The 19,640-nt window shown below is 37.4% G+C and overlaps 2 protein-coding genes across 2 annotated transcripts in view; one reads left to right on the plus strand and one right to left on the minus strand.

Moving 5' to 3' along the window:
- The first annotated feature begins 1,907 nt into the window (after nucleotides 1-1,907).
- FAM237B (family with sequence similarity 237 member B) lies at nucleotides 1,908-2,312 on the plus strand. Its single transcript, XM_072851623.1, has one exon. The coding sequence runs from the start codon at nucleotides 1,908-1,910 to the stop codon at nucleotides 2,310-2,312; it is 405 nt and encodes a 134-aa protein (XP_072707724.1).
- Nucleotides 2,313-7,235: 4,923 nt separating this feature from the next.
- The window catches only part of CFAP69 (cilia and flagella associated protein 69), a 29,961-nt gene continuing 17,556 nt past the window's right edge, over nucleotides 7,236-19,640 (minus strand). The window contains exons 16-24 of the mRNA XM_072851624.1: nucleotides 19,135-19,253; nucleotides 17,969-18,050; nucleotides 16,781-16,973; nucleotides 16,018-16,155; nucleotides 13,639-13,715; nucleotides 12,391-12,585; nucleotides 11,342-11,428; nucleotides 9,506-9,610; nucleotides 7,236-7,412 (exon numbers count right to left, since the gene is read on the minus strand). Coding sequence (XP_072707725.1) covers nucleotides 7,236-7,412; nucleotides 9,506-9,610; nucleotides 11,342-11,428; nucleotides 12,391-12,585; nucleotides 13,639-13,715; nucleotides 16,018-16,155; nucleotides 16,781-16,973; nucleotides 17,969-18,050; nucleotides 19,135-19,253 — 1,173 coding nt within the window. The remainder of the gene's footprint in view (nucleotides 7,413-9,505; nucleotides 9,611-11,341; nucleotides 11,429-12,390; nucleotides 12,586-13,638; nucleotides 13,716-16,017; nucleotides 16,156-16,780; nucleotides 16,974-17,968; nucleotides 18,051-19,134; nucleotides 19,254-19,640) is intronic.

Consider the following 19,640-nt stretch of genomic DNA (forward strand, 5'->3'; position numbering starts at 1 on the left):
GTCAGCTGGGGTCAGCTGTCCCAGCCGTGCCCCCTCCCAACTTCTTGTGCACCCCCAGCCTACTCGCTGGTGGGGTGGGGTGAGAAGCAGAAAAGGCCTTGACTCTCTGTAAGCACTGCTCAGCAGTAACGAAAACATCCCTGTGTTATCAACACTGTTTCCAGCACAAATCCAAAACATAGCCCCATACTAGCTACTGTGAAGAAAATTAATCCCAGTCAAAACCAGCACATCTAACAACCCAAGGAAGAGAACCTTTCATGCATATTCATAAGCTCTTGGGATGCTGAGGCAGGTAATCCTGCTGCCTGCTGAAATGTAGCTAGCAAGTGAAGTTTTAGAAAGGATGTAGGCTGGGGGGTATCTGTCTGTCTCATTCCCTTGAGTCCTGAAGGTGAGGTAAAGGAATACATGAGTTTAGGGACCTCAGACGGCTGCAGTAGTGTAATGGCACATTCAAACTAAAAATCATCCCAGAACCCTGAGGCCACAGCAAAAGGGCCTATTTCAGGCTGTCCTGTTTCTTGACCCAGCTTGGTATGACTGTGAACTCCATGGTGTCACCTCAACTCTGTCTTCTTATAGTTAGCTCATATATATGCTGTATTACCTGTGAATTATCCTATCTTTAATTGCATCACTAGGAGTTGCAGAGAGGACATCAGTGTGTTAACACCTTGAAGACATCATAGACTAACTTTTCGTATTGCCAGTGCCCAAAGATATTCTGAATGGGAGAGCACACTTGCAATTCTGGCCAAGTTCCCAGTAAAATTTGCACAGTTGCCTAAAACATTGCCTTGTATCTGCACAAAACCTCACATCATTTTGAAATTGTATTTTTCATTCTGAATTGGCAAGGGGATTGGAAACTGTGGGAATGGGCATGGCACCAACTGTTTGACACAGAATTGATTTAGGACACCAAAATAAGGGGCACTATCCGAGAGTCTTGACTGTCACCTTTTTCTTCAGACTTCTTCCTGTGTGAACTTGTCTTTTCTTTGGTTTGTTTTCCCCTTTATGTTTACTTTCCTCTTCCAGTGCACTTTATCTTGATAAGAAGGACTGAGAAAAAAATTTATCAGGTGTTTTAGTAATGTTCTGTCTAAACCTGCTTTGAGCATAAGGAATATGCATCATAGGAAAACTGCAGCTTTCCCAGAGGGAATCCATGTATAATAATGACTACATGTTCTGTAGCATTTGAAGTTCTCATTATGCCTCCTGTGTTATTACTCTTTCCATCTCCAGTTCTCCAGATAGTTTCTGTGTTTTGCATATATGCTAGCAGTAACTGCCAAAAGTTTGCTTAATTTTCTAACATAAGCCAGAAAGGAATATGCCTTTTTCTGGTCTTGCAACAGCTACTGAATGAGTTTGTAACCTGCCTACGCTCATCCAATACAGTGTAATGCTCCGGTTTACTGTTCCTTCATTACCACCTTTCCGAGCTGGACTGTTGCATGAAAGACTGGCTATTTATAACTCTGTTACTTGTTTGCAATAATTTAAAATGGAATACCACTAGGATTCTTTCAGCATCTGCTGTTAATCTGATATTACTTATGATCTAAGCACGTGAGTTTAAGGGAAGATGTCCTGAGCTCAAGGATCAGTTCTGACATAGGCTACGATCACTTCAAACTTTCTGCTTCAGGTTTTCATGTTCTAAACAGCATTAACAACTTCTAGGTGCAAACCTAGCTCCAGTGTTAGGGTTCATTGACTGGTATTTATTCCATGGTTTGATAAGAAATATTGTTCTGTAAGAATTAAGTATTATGCAGAACCACAAAGCATAAATCATCTCTTGAGGTATCCTTGAAAGTTTTGTGAGAATGAACTACATAATGACAGAATCACTGTGATTTTTATACACTTTCTTTCAGGTATCTTCTTGGAGTATGGAATTTGTATGGAAAAGAAGATGGTATCTTCAGCTGGGCTGTATATTGATACTGAATTTGGTTTATGCCAATCTAGACTATCAAAAAGAAACTCCTCCAAGCCTGGGTCAGATTGACCATCAGTGCTGGGAGGTGTCATCCCACAGGCTGGTGGAAATGAAGAAACTCAAGGTAGCAGATTCGGTCATTGCTCTCTGGGACTTCATGATGTTCTTAAAGGAATCACCTAAGCCCAAGCACAATGAACTCTTCAATGATTTAGCCCAGAACTTCTGGGATATGTATGTAGACTGTGTGCTCTCAAGATCCCATGGAATGGGCAGAAGACAATTAGTATCTCCCAAATATTCTTCCACATACTCACAAAGAACTTTAGCAGGTAACTACAGGATATGGTGTTAGTCTGTTATGTACTAACATTAAACTGAACCACTGTCCCATCCTCGTCCTTGATTGTCTACACAACTCAAGATAGTAATTTCCAGTTTTCTGTCTCTACTTGGTAAAAGTATTTGCATCTTTCAATGGTAGCTACTTTCACAATACGCGAGTCAAAAGTAGTTACGGTACTTCATGTCTATATTTAACAAAGTGTAAAAAATGTCGGGTACGCATGTGGGAGTGTGTGGAAATGGATGCTGCATTCTCTGTTTATCACCGTGTGCATATAAATGACATTACAATACTAAGTTTCCTGGTATTTGGTCTTCAGTCTCAACTTTGGGGAATCATCCCTCTGTGAGAAGGGAAGCTCAAATCCCTGATGGCTTGAACCCTGTTCTTCCCATTAAAACTATTGACACATAATGTGATCTCATGGTCAGTGTGAATCATCAAACAGTGACAAATTCTGGTCATCAAGGTCTGGGATGAGTCGGAACTGAGATCATATAGGTGATTGGCTTTATATCTTATTAACCAATCCTAGATCTGTGTGCTTCCTTCCTCCTTGGCAATAGACTTTTTTCTGATGTACCCAGTCAGATGTTTTAGGTTTCCGGACTGAACTTGGAGATCATTCCTAACCATATTCCTTGGAAAATAACTAGCTTTCTTTCATAATCTTGCAGGGCCCGCTTTCACCAACCCATTTTAGGCCAAAAGGGGAGAAAATGAAGATACCTCAGCAAGGCAACATCAAAATGAAGGAGCACAAAAGCACAGCATGTACTGTAGATGCTTAGACAAATCCATTGGCATGGTTCCACCTTTTGTTTTTCCCTCTGTATAAAGTACGTAACCACTGCTAAACTGATAAGTACGTGAGCTCCCACATTGTCACTTTTGCTTTCCTGTCTTGCACTCTACCAAGGTTGCCTTCTTCCCACTGCATGTGTGAATGCATTTGTGTTTTGAGTCAACACCTTTGTTCTCTCAGGTAAGCTTGTAAGTCTGAACCAGTGTCATATTTTTGTAGAGGCTCATCGTTTCCAATAATTCTCTTTTTTAAAAGTTAATTTTGATGGAAACCCAATATATTTTTACACCTTAAGCAATGGAGAAAATGTCAACAAACATATTTTATACAGTGTCTTGCACATACAGTCAACTTTACTTTTAAGAATTGCAAAGAAGTGTGACATCAAGCTAAAGGGAATGATTATGCTCATTGTAATGTCCTGTGCAGTCTAAACTTTGTATTTTATCACTGCTTAGTCTTGGCTATAGATTAATTAAAGTATTTTTCTATGCAGCAAGGTCTGAATAGTAGTCATTTTCTTGTCTATTAGCATGTTATTTGCAAACTCACTACTACATTACATTAAGATCAGTACTTTACACAAGACTGCTCTTTATTTACACATTCATACAGGTAAATAAGGTGATACAATCCATCCCTGTCATAGCAGGCAACATCACAGTGGAGAAGAGACCCATGCATCAAGGGGTTTGAAAGAGTGAGAGACTGGCTTGACTATTGCTCCCATTATAAGAAACCATCCAGCATGGGTAAGCTAATTCAGGGAGATTAACCATCTATTTAATCCATTTCTCCTGAGCACAGAAAGCCTGAGAACAAATAGGAACACTTAGAGATGCTAACTGTTCTCTGCTTTACTCCTTGGGCAATGCAGCTTGTTCAGTCCCTGTTGTGTTCTAGCCTTTTATAAGATCCCAACTGGGTTTAATTATTGTAGGAAACAGTACTTACACAGTAACAGCATATAAAGCTTCATAAGTAACAAGAAATCCATCCCACCTAATGCCTAGCTCATATGTAGTTCGTAAAATATCCAACAATTCTCATAGATTTGTAAATGTTCATTTAGGTAAATACAATATTGAACTGCATCTTGTAAAATATTTCTCTTACAGTATTCTGGAGAGGGTACAAAAGCAGTGAGAAATTTCTCTTACCCATGAATATCACTGTAAGTTCCTGATACAAAAACTATTTTAAATACGCCTTTTCTTTTGAGCAAAGAGAGGGAGTCATGACACACCCAAACCCACCACTTTCAGGAATTGATACAGCATGATGAGCAGCTATTTGAGAGCCATCGTCTAATCTGTTCCAGCAATATCCAGTTTATAAAGCTGTGTATTGTATTGCATTTGCAACAAATAAAGTGTTTTAACTGTCATAAAGCAGATAAATAAATTCCCCTTGTTCATACCTACAAATAATTTTATTCATCACCTACAGAAGTGTAAAACTATAATAACATTTTAAAGGTAATGCTTCCTATATTAGTGATCTTTTAATTGAATGCCGGAGCAAGGTATCCTGTGCAGTTTTAAAAGCTCCATCTTTCCTCAGACTGTGAATCTTTAATTAGTTTTCTGTAGGAGACAAAGGTGCTTAGCATCTACCATAACTGGCTCCAGAATGCTTGAACAATCTATTGCTACAGTCACCCTGCGGAGTCTGCCAAAGGGGCGAGTGATTGTGAACAACAGGAACACAGCACCATAAGCAGCAGCAGCAAAACAAATTCCAGGGGGACATACCTGTTTTGTCTATGACAGCCATGGAAAGCCACCTGGCTACTCCTGGGGTCTCTACAAGAGGGATTAATAGTGAATGGGATGATCTCTTCCCCCACCAGTACTCAGCACTCCCTCTCTTTCCATCCCTGGGTTACAGCAGGAACAGAAAGCCCAGTTTTCTTGGGTTTCCCCCTGACTGCCAGACCATGGTCCATGGCTGGCTGGCAAAATCAGATGCTGTCTATGCTGCTGTGAAGCCTTGTGTTAGTATTAATTTATTAAGTATAAATGTAAGCATTTTGGGAAATTCCGCCAGTCTTTATTACAATTAACGAGCATTTGCAGCTACTTGTCTGCAACATCGGAGTGTCTGTAGCAGAAGCACAATGCAGTTGGGGGAGGAATGCTGTGGGGCTCACTTTGTGCCTGATTTAAGGTTTTTACATAAGCATAAAAATACACTGATTTCCAGTTAAGAGATCTTTTATATCCATACCTTGACTACACTGTACTGCTGTAGCTTTTGCTTAGAAACTGGAAGGACTTACATGAGTCCTCTCTGTTTTTTTGGAAAAAATGGGCCAGTGCCTTGCTGCCAGTAGTAGTGAGTCACCCACACATTCACATATATGCAAGTACATAAAAAAACTCTAAACGTCACAGTCTTTGTTCTCCTAGTCAAATATTTATTGTTTGGTTTTAATTGTGAAAAGACAATGGAGCATACTTTTTGTGGCCCCAGTGTGTCACATTCTCTAAAACAGAAAAAAGCAGCATAGCTGCTGAAGAGTTGTCAGAGAAATACAAACATAAATAAATGAGCAAGACTTTACTTGACACAGAGGACTTTAGTTAGATAATCTCTATATACCTTAACTTACCTTTCTTGCAGGTAGGCAAGAAATATACGTACAGGCTTGTTTAATAAAACATACTTAAACTTTATGTAGATAATTTTGGGAAAAAATGTCGTAATGAAACCAGATTATACTTAGAAATTATCAGTTAGCAAAGGGCCAGCACAAAAATTAAATTAGCATAGCTTGATCTAATTTCTCTAGCTTTAAATACTAGATGACTGTCTTAGTCTACAATGTAATGTTTAACAGAGCTGCCCATAAGAAAAACCTTCTGATTGTTGAAAACTAAAAATGTGGAGATTTCTCTAAAGTTTAAGTACCATTTCATATGACTCATTTGTTTTATTTCATTATTTTCCTCGGGTCCTCCTTTTTATAGAATTTAACAAGACAATTTTTAAACAAAAACCTCTGCCTTCATTTTTAATGGCAGCAGTGCTATGTCTTGTTACAAGGACAAACAGATTTTAAAGAAACGCTTATACACACACACCTCCCCCTATCCCTCTTTCAGGAAATAAAAAAGGGAGTTGGAAACTAAGTTCTACCTGTTTAGCTCAGATTTATTTCCATTTTTCAAGTTGGCATTTAACAAAGTGAAAGCTTGTACTTTTCTCAAAACGCTGCTTACAGGCAAAAATGACAGACTATGTGCCAGAGCTTGTATGTCACAAAACCCCTTGCAATGTCACAGCAATTTATGCCATAGCACTGGATAGCAACTGGTTTTAAAATGAAGTAACAGCCTCAGGGAATCTTGCTCTATTGTAATATAGCAAATTCTGGCTTTGCCCAAGTTAGGAAAGGAGACAATAGCTTAGAAGTTGAGTCATCTACAAAAAGGTCTGCTGCTCACAAGTTTGTGTTGGTATTCTAGAGGTGCTAGGGTGGAAGAGGATGAGTTCTAATTGGAGACAATATGAGCAATAACCCAAGAAATAATTAGAACAATAAGATCAGTTCAAGAGCTGTGAGAAACCCATGAGGAGCAGGACATGTCAGCATGTCTCTCCAACAGGCTCAGAGGAACTGTTGGCATAGACAAGCTTCTTAGTGAGTCTTTAGATGAAAACTGAGAGAATAGAAATCAGAAGCCCTGATGCTAAAGGCAGCAATTCAAGAAACAAAATGGACTTGGACAAAAACCACATGGGTACGATATCCAGGAAAATGAAGAACTGAATGTGTTTATGTGAAGGTTCATCACCCTGCTCAAAGAAAGAGATACTTAAACTGCAATGTGTGGAATGTGTCAACAAGAGATGGAAATCTAAATAGTGGACCTACTGATAGTGGATCAGGGTAACCTGACACTAGCACACAAAATTATTAGACTCAACACACCTTTGTACCATACTGTACAGGGTACTTTACTAATAAATCATCCCCATGTTTATATTAGTTAAGACAAAATATAATTTTACTCTCAAGACGTTCTATGCAATTCATCAAAGCATTACAAACAGATTTTATCTTGTAAATAAAATAGACAGACAGTTAACTAAAATATTAAAAGCACTGTTCAGAACACTATCTATTCTACAGGTACTGAATCTTTCTTGACTGAGTCCAACGTTTTAACTCTTTTGATCTTTTTTAAGGCTCCTTCACAAACAGAGGGCTTTCTAAGAGCAAGGTCTGTTACAGCCAGTGGCCCTCTGATTAATTGAGGAGGTGTACTTTCGACAGTTACTAAGCGACCAGATCCAATCTGAAAAAGAAAATAAATGCATTGCTTGACATTCATGTTAGCATTTAAAATGAGATGAGAGTTAAATCATGAATTGTCTTTCAAAAATATTATTCAGCTGGTGGAGATGCATGCTGAGGTTTCCGAGGTCCGCTCAAACTATCCTTTATACTAAATTCACAAACTGTTCCCATCAATACAAAGGAAAAGACAGAGTGGTTTTTCAGCAGGTACCTTTATGTACTCTGCTTTTCTGCTTTCATGTCTGATCTTACAAATAGAGGAAAAGAAAATCAAGCCTTTATTACAATAGAAGTTTGTTCTGCAATGTTATTTGGATTTGTATATAATATTCGCCACAGATTTTGTCCTCAGAATTTCACTATACATTAATACTTCAAAGAAAAAAAAGGGAACATACCCTGCTTCTCTCAGAATGCAATTGCCTATAACTACTGCTCCAGGAAAACTCCAAGACTCAAAGAGACATATACTTTCCAGTCTCATTACTAGTCTTTATAATGAATAGGTTCAGGTCTTTGAATAAAAATCCCTGAGTGACACCTCTATCTTCTAACCATGACCTACTAAAACAAACAATGCAGCTCTCTGAGTGCATGTGGCTCACATGTTTGATCACTTGATCTTGACTGGTTTGCAACAACCATCTTTTAGCTTAATTTTCATCTCTCCCTACTGAAGGTGTTTGGCAGAGAGGAGGGAAGAAGATTGTTCCGTGAAAAAAATTGCCAGCCATATCTGTCATTTGTAATTCTTCTAAGCAATGTACCCAAGGAATTTTATCTGATGTTGCTGATGTGTTCACTTTCTTAATTAACTTATTCTGCAAGATGGACTAATCTTCTCCTTTTTTTTTTGACAGTTGTTGAAATATTGATTATAGAACCATGAAGATATTTTCTTGTTAAATCCTTTCCCTCCAAAGAAATGAATAATCTTGGCTTGAGGTCCAAGTCTTTAAAATAAAATCTACAATGCATTTCTCTCTACTAACAATTTCTAGAATACTCATGTTTATATCTAAATTTTTCAGATACTTTCTGCAAAATATTGCTGATTAACAGTCTCACTGATATATGCATGTAACTAAATAATTTTTCCAGCCCACTTCATCTTGCATTCATAATGCGTCCCTCCATATCTTTCAGAAGTTTAGGGCAAAGATAATTTGATAAAAATCCTAGTTCAGCATTCTAAGACCATCCCCTTGCTTCCTATTAAGCTCCTCCTTTCTTCATCACATTAAACATGAACTGCCTCTTTTCTTTTTCAGGATGCAGCCACCTTAGTTGTCGTTACTCATTCATGCCAGAGAGCCCATGATAATACAATCTCTTGCCTTTGTGCAAGTTTGAAAACAGCACCTCATGTTTTTTCTTCCTTGCTTCTCCTTACATGTAAGAGTAACTTATAAGCAACCAAGAAGCTATCCCTCCCCCTAAAATCCTCCTTAGCTGTGATGCTTACACAGAAATCATCCAGCTAGCTCAAAAGCAGTTAGTGACTGGAATGGAGATTCTCCCACGTCTTACCCCAGCTTGTCAAAACTCAACATCTAAATATGCTGTTATGCCTGAATAAGATCTTAACAATGGCTTTTATTTTCTCACACTTCAGTTAACTGATAGAAATGAGAAAAAAAAATCTTTTCTGCAGATGCAACAAGTGGCTTATCTGCAGACAGTCAGGAACACGTTTACTGACAAAGGACACATCTACCAACGTATTAGGGATTTAAATCTAATCGTATTAAAAGATTTACCCAGCAATAAGTGAAGGAGGTCTTGACCTTAGCAAGGTTTTCATGAAAGGCTGTCCCACAAGAGGTACGTATCAAGTGGCATAGGGACCATCTTGCCCACACTTTTTATGAGTAATTGGATCTGAATCCCATTCTGACCTGTTGTCTGAGGATATGTCGGAAGGGGAAGTGGTGCTTTGCAAGAGATACAGATTCTTTCTTACATACTTGGAGCTTTTCAACATAAACATTATTAAAGAAAGAGTAAGCAGCAGCACATATACAGCCAGAATAAACCCCAAACCACTTGCACATTAATGAAAATAAAACAGTGTCATTAGGGATTACTTACTGTTGTACCAAGGCCTTTAATATCAGTAGAATGGACTGCTCCATTTTGAGTCTTCAATTTAGATCTGGAAGCCTCTATTGATTTTTCCTGAAGCCTTTTTGCTTTCTAAAGATAGTTAGAAAAAAGGCAAAATTGTTTTAATCAGAATGAATTGTATCATTTGCACTTGTTAGAAAATAAACAAACAAAATGACAAAATAAATGAGGTGGTAATTCTATTGGCCTTTAATTGTAAGTACCCTCCCTCTGGTTTGTGACTCTCTCTTGTACTGGGGACCTGAAAACACAATGAACGGACATGGCTTCACAAGGGCAAGAAGGGAATACTCACTTGCTATGACCTGTGGGCTATATTCTTTCTAATGTAGTCATATATGCTGTTAGCCTTCATCACCACAAGAGCACAGTGCTACCTCATGTTCAGCTTGTCACCCCGTACATAGTACACATCTACATAGCCAGTCAGTCCCCAGGCTGTTCTGATGCATGACAACCTTCATACATCGCAGATGCATGACTTCACATTTTCTCTTCCTGAACTGCATGAGCTTTTGGTTAGCGCATCCCTCCAGCTTGTCAAGGTCCTTCTGAATAGCAGCCCTACCTCCCCTCCAGCTTGTCAAGGTCCTTCTGAATAGCAGCCCTACCTCCCAGCATATGCATTGCTTCCTCCAGCTCAGTGTCACACATGAACGTGATGAGGTTGCACACTGATCTAAGTAACGAATGAAAATGATAAGTATCATTTTCAGTAATGACAGTATCAACCCCATAATTAACTCTGAAGAATATCACTCAAAACTGACTGCTAGTTAAACTTTAATCACTGACCACTGTCCTTTGAGCCCATCAGTCCAGCCAGTTTTTCATCCAACTTGTAGTCCAGCTGTAGTGGTCAACACCTATATGTAGTCCAGTCCATATCTCCCCAATTTGCCTACAAGGATGCTACACAAAACTGTGCTGAAAACCTTGCTAAAGCCAAGGGAAATCACATGCATCTTCCTCCTTCTCCAGAGCTAATAATTTTATAACAAAAGGCAACCATGTTGGCAAGGCATGATTTGTCCTTGGTAAATCCATGACAGCCATTTCCAATCACCTTCTTGTCCCTCATATGCCTAAAACAGCTTTCCAGGGACTCAGTTAAAACTAACCAGCCTGTAGTTCTCCAAATCCTTTTTCTGGCCCTTTTTAATTTCTAATTCTAGCATAGATCTTTACCACAGGCCAGTGAGGTGCTTGCACATGAAGAAAATTGTTCTCTTTTGCGTCTCCTTTGGGAAAGGAAGAAAAATTAAATTCAGCTGCCAAAGCATTTATTTTAAGTGTGATTTCATTCATTCTCCAACTTAGTCTGATCGCCTAACCAGGACTCCAATATTTTTTATGTTCTTTTGGAAAAGCGCAAATATTGCTAAAAGAAACTCCTTTCAACATAAAATATTTCCCATCTTGAAAGATGTCTGCCGTATTAAAAATAGGGAATGAAGTATTAGAAAAAATAAAGAATGACCAGACTTTTAGTTTCGGGGGGGGGGGGGGCGGGCAGAGAGAGAGACACCAATTGCAAGTGCATAAATGATGTTGATCCCCAATTTGTGACTGTAATCAGAAGAGCAAATCATAGAATCATAGAAGAGCAGAAGAATCAAAGATTGCATAGCTTTGCCAATACATCTTATGGTTCATTCTTCTATGTCTGTGTGAATATAAAATTTACTGTAACTTCTACTTGAATATCCTCATAATTCATTCAGAAATGTGTTTGGAACTTCCCAATTCTTATAACTACACTGTGAATGTAAATTTTGCTTCATCACTCAGATTTCTTACCTTCAATGCCTCATAGTTTGATGTCCGAGTCAAGAAATTTTCCCAAGATTTATTTACCATTTCTCTCTGCTTATGGATAGCTTGCATCTGTCATATAAATGAGATTTACAAGATGTGACACAATCCTATTCTCATGAGCTTTCCTGAACTCTTTCCTTGTGCTGTTTGGATAGTATGTTCACCTATGCCCCTTTGGCTACCTTAGCTCATCCCTCTCACTTGAGATGACACGATAATGTACTAAGGTACTTGTCCTTTCACTTATGCACTGCCTTTAAAAAAAAAAGGCTTACCTTCTCTGTTGCAAACAAATTTTCCCCTCTTCCAACACAGTTGGAAGAGCCCCAACTCTTTCAAGAATACTTTCTCTATGTTCTCACTCTCAAATGCTGAACAACAGAGATGGAATCAGTTCTGGTGACAAAAGTGCAGGCATCATAATGCATGACAATCCCTCAAAAACAATAGCATGAGATTTTAGACAGCTGGACCAACTGATCTTACTTCTCAGAAAGCAGGAGAGGATGAGACAGTAGATAAGCAAAAATGCCAAATGCTTGCCTTATAACCAAAGCTGGAAAATGTCTATACCAGCTCACTCTCAGCACGCTGGGAAGCACAAAGCCCTACTTTGTGAAGTAATGAAGCTTTGTGAATATTCAGCCAAGGGAGCTTATAACAGAGGCTTATGTTTCATTTTAAGAAGCAGATATAGTTGTAATAGGTACTTTAAATTGTTACCTGCTACAGATGAACACAGGTGCAACTCTAATAGTAACATAATGATCATTTCTCATTACACCATTGCTGATGCATCACTGATGATACTACTTCATTTTTTCATGTTACTCTCTAAATATTGGCAAAATTATACAAATTGGAAGAACTGAGGTTAACTTAAAGTTAAAATTTTACTGCTGAGAGATTAAAATATCTTCAAGCAGTGTACACATACAGAATTCTCAACATTATATAATAAGAAAATCTTCATCTAAGTTGACAAAAAAGCTTTACATGGGCTTTACTTGATTAAATACTCATTGTCTAACCTTTGTATACGTTTTTTCCTCCTCTTGGATTTCTTGGTGATGTTGACTTTCAAGCACTTCAGTCTGCAGAGCAGCAACCATTCTTCCAGTATCCTCTGATATCTCTGAAATAACTTTCAAGGCTTCCTCATCTGTTGCAACAGGCCTGAATTCTTCTTTTAGTTCTGCATGCAGTTCACTCCAAACTTCTCCAACCTGTGTGTGAAACACACACCACGCTATTTGATATTTGTCTCTTTTTTTCAGTTCCAATTATTCAAAATATAATACAGCAACAATCTCTCTCCTTATTGTTGTTTCACTTCCCAGAATTTTTATGCAAGATTAGACTTCAGTAATGCTATGCCAAATTCATTCATGATAATCCTCCCTAAGCCTTCCCAAGCCCAAGCTTGACTCCACAGAGCAGTAACAGGAATGGTGATAACTACGGAAACTCAGAAGAAATACAGATAGCTGCAACATACCAAATTACAAGAATGAAGTGTTGTGTCCTACTGGCTGCTTCTTAAAATCTCAAATTGCACACATTATCAGAGCAAACTGCAATATGACACAAAAACGGAAGCTGGAATTATCAACTAAAGATCGAGTCTTGCTAGTTTCTGAACACTTCAAGCTCTCACAGACTTTGTTCCTAAGCAGAAAATTGGCATAAACTGAAGCATCTTTTGAGCAGGATGGCTTCCACAAAGCTTGTTATCCTGTTCTTGTTTCCTATAGGCACATCATTCTTAACTTTTGACAGTATGGATGGCTACTGCATGTGGGGACAAAGATGGGAAAGCACAGAAAAACCTTTATCAGAATGTGTATTTAATGTCATTTTTAATAGCAAACCATCCTCCCCTAAACTAACCTTAACGCACAAAGAGGCCGTCCTACTCTCCAGCCCTTCCCCAATTTCTTACTCCTGTCCTGGCGCATTCCTGTTTCTTGAGCTGGCAAAGAGTTAAAACTATTTTTTTCTGAGTTATTTTTAACTATCATTGGTTTCTAGTCTTATTTTCTATGCAGTCACAAACATTTGTAGCAGTACAAAGGAAGAGTCTGAGGAGCGCTGCAATGATGGAGGTAGGATTGTTTCTTTTGATGGTAAATACTGCCTTACACTCTCTGTGAAACTATAGGTGACTTGTGACATAGATGACAGCTTTTGAAGGGTTATTTGTTTGTTGTATCCTGAGATATACTTGCTATTTTTGCAAACACAGATACAGTAGTAATATTTTCTTCCACAATACTCACTTTAAAGTCAATATAATGCCGTATGATAGCAAGTGTGACAAAATCCTTAGCAGATAAGCCAGGTAAATTTTCAAAACCTAAAAGAATATTAATCAGGTCAGTATTAACAGCATGATGAATTTATCTTAAAATATAACATTCTAAAAAAAGACACTATCTTATTTATCATATAATCACATGCAAATTCTTCATCCACATATACCAGTCAGTCACTCTTCAAATCCTGAGCAGGCTTTTGGTGATAAAAAACCTGTTTTCTCTGTAATAAATTCACTCTATATTAACTCTTTACTTATGAGTGGCTCCAGTGACCTTCCAACCACTTGGAAAGCCAGGATAGTACTGCATTTGCTATGCTTTTGTGGTAAGGGTTTGATATTCTGTTAAAGGAGACAAACAGTTGAGTCCACAGGTCCCAGTTTCTGAAGATGCAATTCAGCACAAACAGAGTTTGCTTTAGCTGTGAAGTAGCCAACAGGAGAATCATATTACAGCGTGACCAGTACTTTGTTTCAAAGCTGTGTAATGAGGGTGTCCTCCATCTCATAGGCTTGAGCCTTCAGCATAATGCCTTGAGCATCACGACTCCATCTTTTAAAAAGTATGTTTACAATATGTGTAAAAGAATAAGGTAGAGAAGTATGGTTGCTGAGACTATGCCTCATTTTTTGCATGCTGAATGTTAATTATACTTGATTTTTTTTAAAAATCCTATCTTTATATAGCCTATCAAATCTCATTCTAGACTTCATCATACCATCTGTGTGGTAACTGGAAATGTAGTGTCTATCTATTAGAGTATAATTACATCATGTTTTGAAGTTAACGAACACCATAAATAAAGACCAATTAATACTGGTTTTCTAGACCACCATGTTACAGGCTGTTATGGAGCATGACTACAGTAAGACGAAGATGCTGAGACAAGACTATAAAAATCTTTCCATTTTTTAATTATCCACTTTCACGTCATTTCAGTACTTCACAGGAGACATTACAATGTATATAACTAACATAAGACATATGTGTGAATATAGGAGAAAGCTGGAACAAAATCTCATGCCTTTTTGCTTTAATAAAGAATTTAGCTGTGATCCAACTTTTAACATAATTAACACTAATAAAAATTAGTAAGAACCTGGGTTACAACAGAGGAAGAACTAGCTATAGTTTATTAGAGAAACTAAGGATGTTTTCAAACCAGTTGGCTCTCTAGGTTATCCAGGGAACTGGTTGAAGCCATCTCAAAACAATTATTGATCATCTTTGAACCTGTGGAGGATGGACGTGAAAAAACAAACTTAATGCCTATTTTTAAAAGGGGAAAAGGACAAGCCAGATAATATTGGTTCAGTTCAGTTCCTGAAAAAAGACTGAAACAAATAATTAAACAAATAATGTGTATGCAGCTAAATGGTTACAGTGAAAACACTTATATCCAACATGAATAAGTAAAAACTAAGACCTAGCTTTTGTCTACAGCCAGATAAGAAATCTTATGGATGTGGAAGAGTTTATCATATATCTTGACTTCACTTTAGGTTTTTAGACAAGGGTGTAATAAGTATTCATATTCAGTGTGCAAAGAACATAGAATCAGGAGGGACTGCAGCATTTTGAAGGAAAAGATCAGAATGCAAATTAATCTTGCCAATCTGAAAAATTATCTAAAACCACAGAATATAATTCAGTAAGGACAAATAAAACATTCTAAATGTAGGAATAGTCATCTGTACAAATCCAGGACGGTAGATGACTGTACAAGATCCTAAGTCAAATGAACAAACAATATCATGCCACTATGAATATAGCAATTGTTATATTAATGTCAGAATGTTTATTTACAAGATGAGTAGAGTAATGTAGCTCTATTTGGCTGTGAGGCTTCTGCTGGAGTACTGTGTTCAGTTTTGGGACACTACAGATCAAGAAGAATGTGAACCAATTGGAAAGACTCAGGAAAGAAACAATGCGAATAATTAGAGGTTATGCTAGAAAGTGAGATCGGTGCGTAACATCTGCAGAAAGTAGTATTTCTTAATCTAGGGAAATAAAATTAAATGTAAAAGTGTTAAAATATGTGAAAGAGATATTGTGTGTGGGAAAACAAATTACAGAAAATTTCAAGCAAATCTTAGGTTTAATTCTAGGAAAACTCCTAATCGTAGGGGCAGCAAAGTACTGGGGAAATCTTGAAAAACCCATCAATAGGGACTTTTAAGAACAGGATGAACAAGCATCTGTTAATAAGAGTGTTGATGATGCATCTCAAAGTTTCCTTTGACCTTTTTTTTTTTTATAGTGACTTTATTGATTGCCAGTGAACAAGTTCAGTTTAATGACAAATATGACATTGACAAGGCAATTCACTTGTCTTACCTAGCTTGCACAATAATGAATAAAGTTTTGCACGTATGTTTTCTGAAATTTCCGTGATGGCAAAGCTGGGACAGTTGGCAGGCATGGGGATGACCTCTTGCTGTTTCTGGAAGGTGCTAGCAATAGGTGTCTTCACGTCTAATAATTTCAAAACACAAAACCAGAGTAGAAGAATGAAGAGGCAGTATGTTCCCAAAGCTATTAAACTTAGAAGAAATTCTGTCTATGTAATGAAGTATGAGGATCTTTAGCAGGCAGCTATGGACACATTCTTTTCTGTGATGCCTCCTCCAAAAGAAGACAGTTCCACCTTACTTTGTGGACATTATGTAAATAATTTTGATAGTTTGACCAGGAATTTGAACATAATTTGGGCCAGGAAATATTAGTTAGCATGACTAAAGATTTGCGAGAACATAGCACTCTCCTTACTTCTTTTTACAACATATAACAAAACACAATGCTTTTTGTGGAAGAAATTAAGTAGTTTAACTGTGCAGCATTAGAAAAGCTGTTCAGGATAGTAGTCATGGTTCTGTTCATTACCTGGTTCATTCCCAGCTGATGTAGAAAATGCCATCTAGTGGCCAGACTCTAAGCAAAACAGATAGAAGGTATTCTGGGTTTGGTAAGAACTACAGCGTAAAGCTATAAATATTGTAATTTACTTTCATCAGGATTCAGACTGCAAAAGCAAATACTGTCTTTGTTTTACTTTATTCCGTGGAACTGCTCACAGTTTCACATACGTCATAAAACTTACCAACAATCCTTCCATATCGATCACGTTTGACTCCTAGCTCCAGCTCCTCCTGTCTCCATAACTGTATTAGAAGGTTAGCTGCTGTTTGATCTTTCTCCCCTCGCCAGGTGCTGATGTGTGAAGTGGTTTTAGGGTTGTCACAAAATTCAGCCAAGATTCCGAGAATTATATTGCACAGGTTCTTTTGCTTCAACTTGGTGAAGGGAAAAGGAAAAAATGTTTTAAACTGTTCAAAACACAGTGATGTCTACCTTCAAAAAATAGATAAATTGTGTAATATGTAATCAAGTAACTGCAAGCTTTTCATCACAACTATTTGCATAAAACTGGTGTATAAACTTGTAAATCTTTCAAGTTTCTGGAACCCTGCTATGCAAAGTTCCATAAATCAAGGAACATGAGGGAATGAATGTAGGATCGTGTAAGATGCACATACCTGTGTGTAGAATTACATAATAGGTTTTGTATACATGCCTCCAGGCTCACATGCTGGAGACAGTACTACTACCAAGATTTATAAGAAACAGACTCTGAAGGCAGTGGCTGAGCGGTACCACACAGCACCTGTTCTATTTTGTGGCCAGATCTTTTAGCAGCAGCTGAGAGTACGGAAGGGCCTGCAGCCTTGCACTGCAAGGGCATCAGAGGCTGGCAGTACGACTGGCAAGAATGAGGAGGGAATGAAACAAGGAAGGTGCATGCTTATTTTGTGAGAGGTGAAATGCCTGTGCCAGCTCTATGTCCAAGACCCACAGAAGTAGCTATACATACAAAATACATGTACAAAGTAACTTTAAACATCAAAACTTTTAAAGCCTTGAAGTGTATAATAACTCTGCTCTTACTAACTTCAATATGAAGTAAGAGCCGAGGTGCTTTTCTAAACAGAGATGTCATCCAAAATAAGAGCATAGTTCGAGTTTTCTTTTTAAAAAGAGTATATTTTTGGTAAATTTAAAACTCCCTCTGTAGCATACTTATTTTTAAAAAAGATACATAGAAAAATCCATTCAGTCATTTCTGAGCTGACATCCTGGTGTGTGATTACCTTCCTGTCTCAGGGAATTACATACACTGATCTTTTTGTGACTATTATAATAGTCATAGGACATACTGTAAACAAAAATAATGCAGTTTTCCATGTTGTTTTACTACTCTTTAATTCTGTAACAAAATAAAAATACCTACTGCCAACAAATCCAGAAGGAGAAAAATGCCCTGTTTTTCAAGAAAATAATCCTCTGCAATGTAACATCCAATGACACAGGACCTTAAACAGAAATAATTTCACTATGTAGAAACATTTTTATGCTTTAGAACATTCTACAAGCATCTAATTTATTTTACTGAATTGCATAAATATATTTGGTATGCAATACGCTTCATACCTTCAGGGAGTAGAAAAATCATGTTTCACATGCCTTTTCATTTACACTGTCTAACTAAATATACCCTACTTGACTGCTCTTTATTCTCTTGCAGGTGGCACACCTTCCTTGTAGCAGCCCAAGAAATGTGGCAGGTTCACAATGAATTGGATTAGAATATGGATTTGAACTAAAACTAACTCAGTAAAAGAGGCTGAAATTTCGCTAGATCATGCCCCTGATGTGGCTTATTGCAAGGCTGTGTGAATATTTCTGCCAGCAGAATCAAGGGGGTGAGACAAGCAAGACCATATTTTTGGCAACAGTGTTTGCTTCTCCCAGCTTAAAATGATCATAAAACCAGCATTCATGTTGCTGTTGCTTCCTTTCTTGTTTCCTCGCTTATGGCCATTAACACAGAAACGGAAGCAATCTCCTCCATCAGTCTTTTCTCCCAAACATATAATTTGGTTTTCAATGTATTTATCAACCTCTGCCTTAAAACAAATTAACTTTTGGTTATCCTCCTATGTATTGGCATATTCTATTGATAGCAATCTTTAAAATATTTCTAGCCCAATATAGCCAGTTTATAAACACTTCTTATGCTTACACAATTTTTAGCTAATATTGGTCTATTCTTGCCTTCTGTTTACTTCTCTGAAGTTATTTACAGACTCTAACCATACACCTCTCTTAGAAAGTCTTAGGTAACTCTGCACGTCAGGAGGTCACTCTGTGTGGGGAGTTAGACTGCTGTGTAGGGAGTTAGGTTGTCATACTGAACCCCTATTTAGAAGAGAATACATGCAGAACATTCAATTTATTTTGTATCATTTTTAATTAGTCAAATTGTACGAAGGATTTTTATACATTTTAAATAGAAGAAAGGCCTATAGGTGCAGAGAAAGGCTATAGTATTGCAGACCTAAAAAATACAAGATTTGACATTTTTAAGAGTTACTGCTGCTAAAATACTTTACTAACCACAAGCAGTCGAGTGCAGTGAAGAGGAGACAATTGTGGCCTAATCCACTACATAACTTCTTTGGATCCATCTGAATGAATGGGATAAGTATATCCACTCCTTCATAGCTGAAGAGTTCCTGATGAAACATTAATTAAAGCAATATGTTCTTAAATAATATTTACTAAATAGCTACATATAAGAAAATACAAAGGAAATTGAAAAATTTAAATATTTATATTGTAATAACTTTGGCCCACTTGTTAGAGCAGGATATATTCCTTATGATATACATGAGAAAAAGAGATGTTCATTTTTTCCAAACTGGTAATCTCATTTGTTAACACACTCCCATATATTAATTTAAAAATCATGTAAATTAGCAATTAAATAGGTGAGACACTTCCTAGTGGATTTCTGAGTGATTTTGCATTTTAACTGCCACTGTCACAGAAACCAGTTATCAGACCTGACTTGCTAGCGATGAACTACAGTTGACATCTGCTTTTGAATTAAAAAAAAAAGC

This window comes from Ciconia boyciana, chromosome 2, assembly GCF_034638445.1.
Source record: "Ciconia boyciana chromosome 2, ASM3463844v1, whole genome shotgun sequence".
In the NCBI taxonomy this organism is placed as follows: domain Eukaryota; kingdom Metazoa; phylum Chordata; class Aves; order Ciconiiformes; family Ciconiidae; genus Ciconia; species Ciconia boyciana.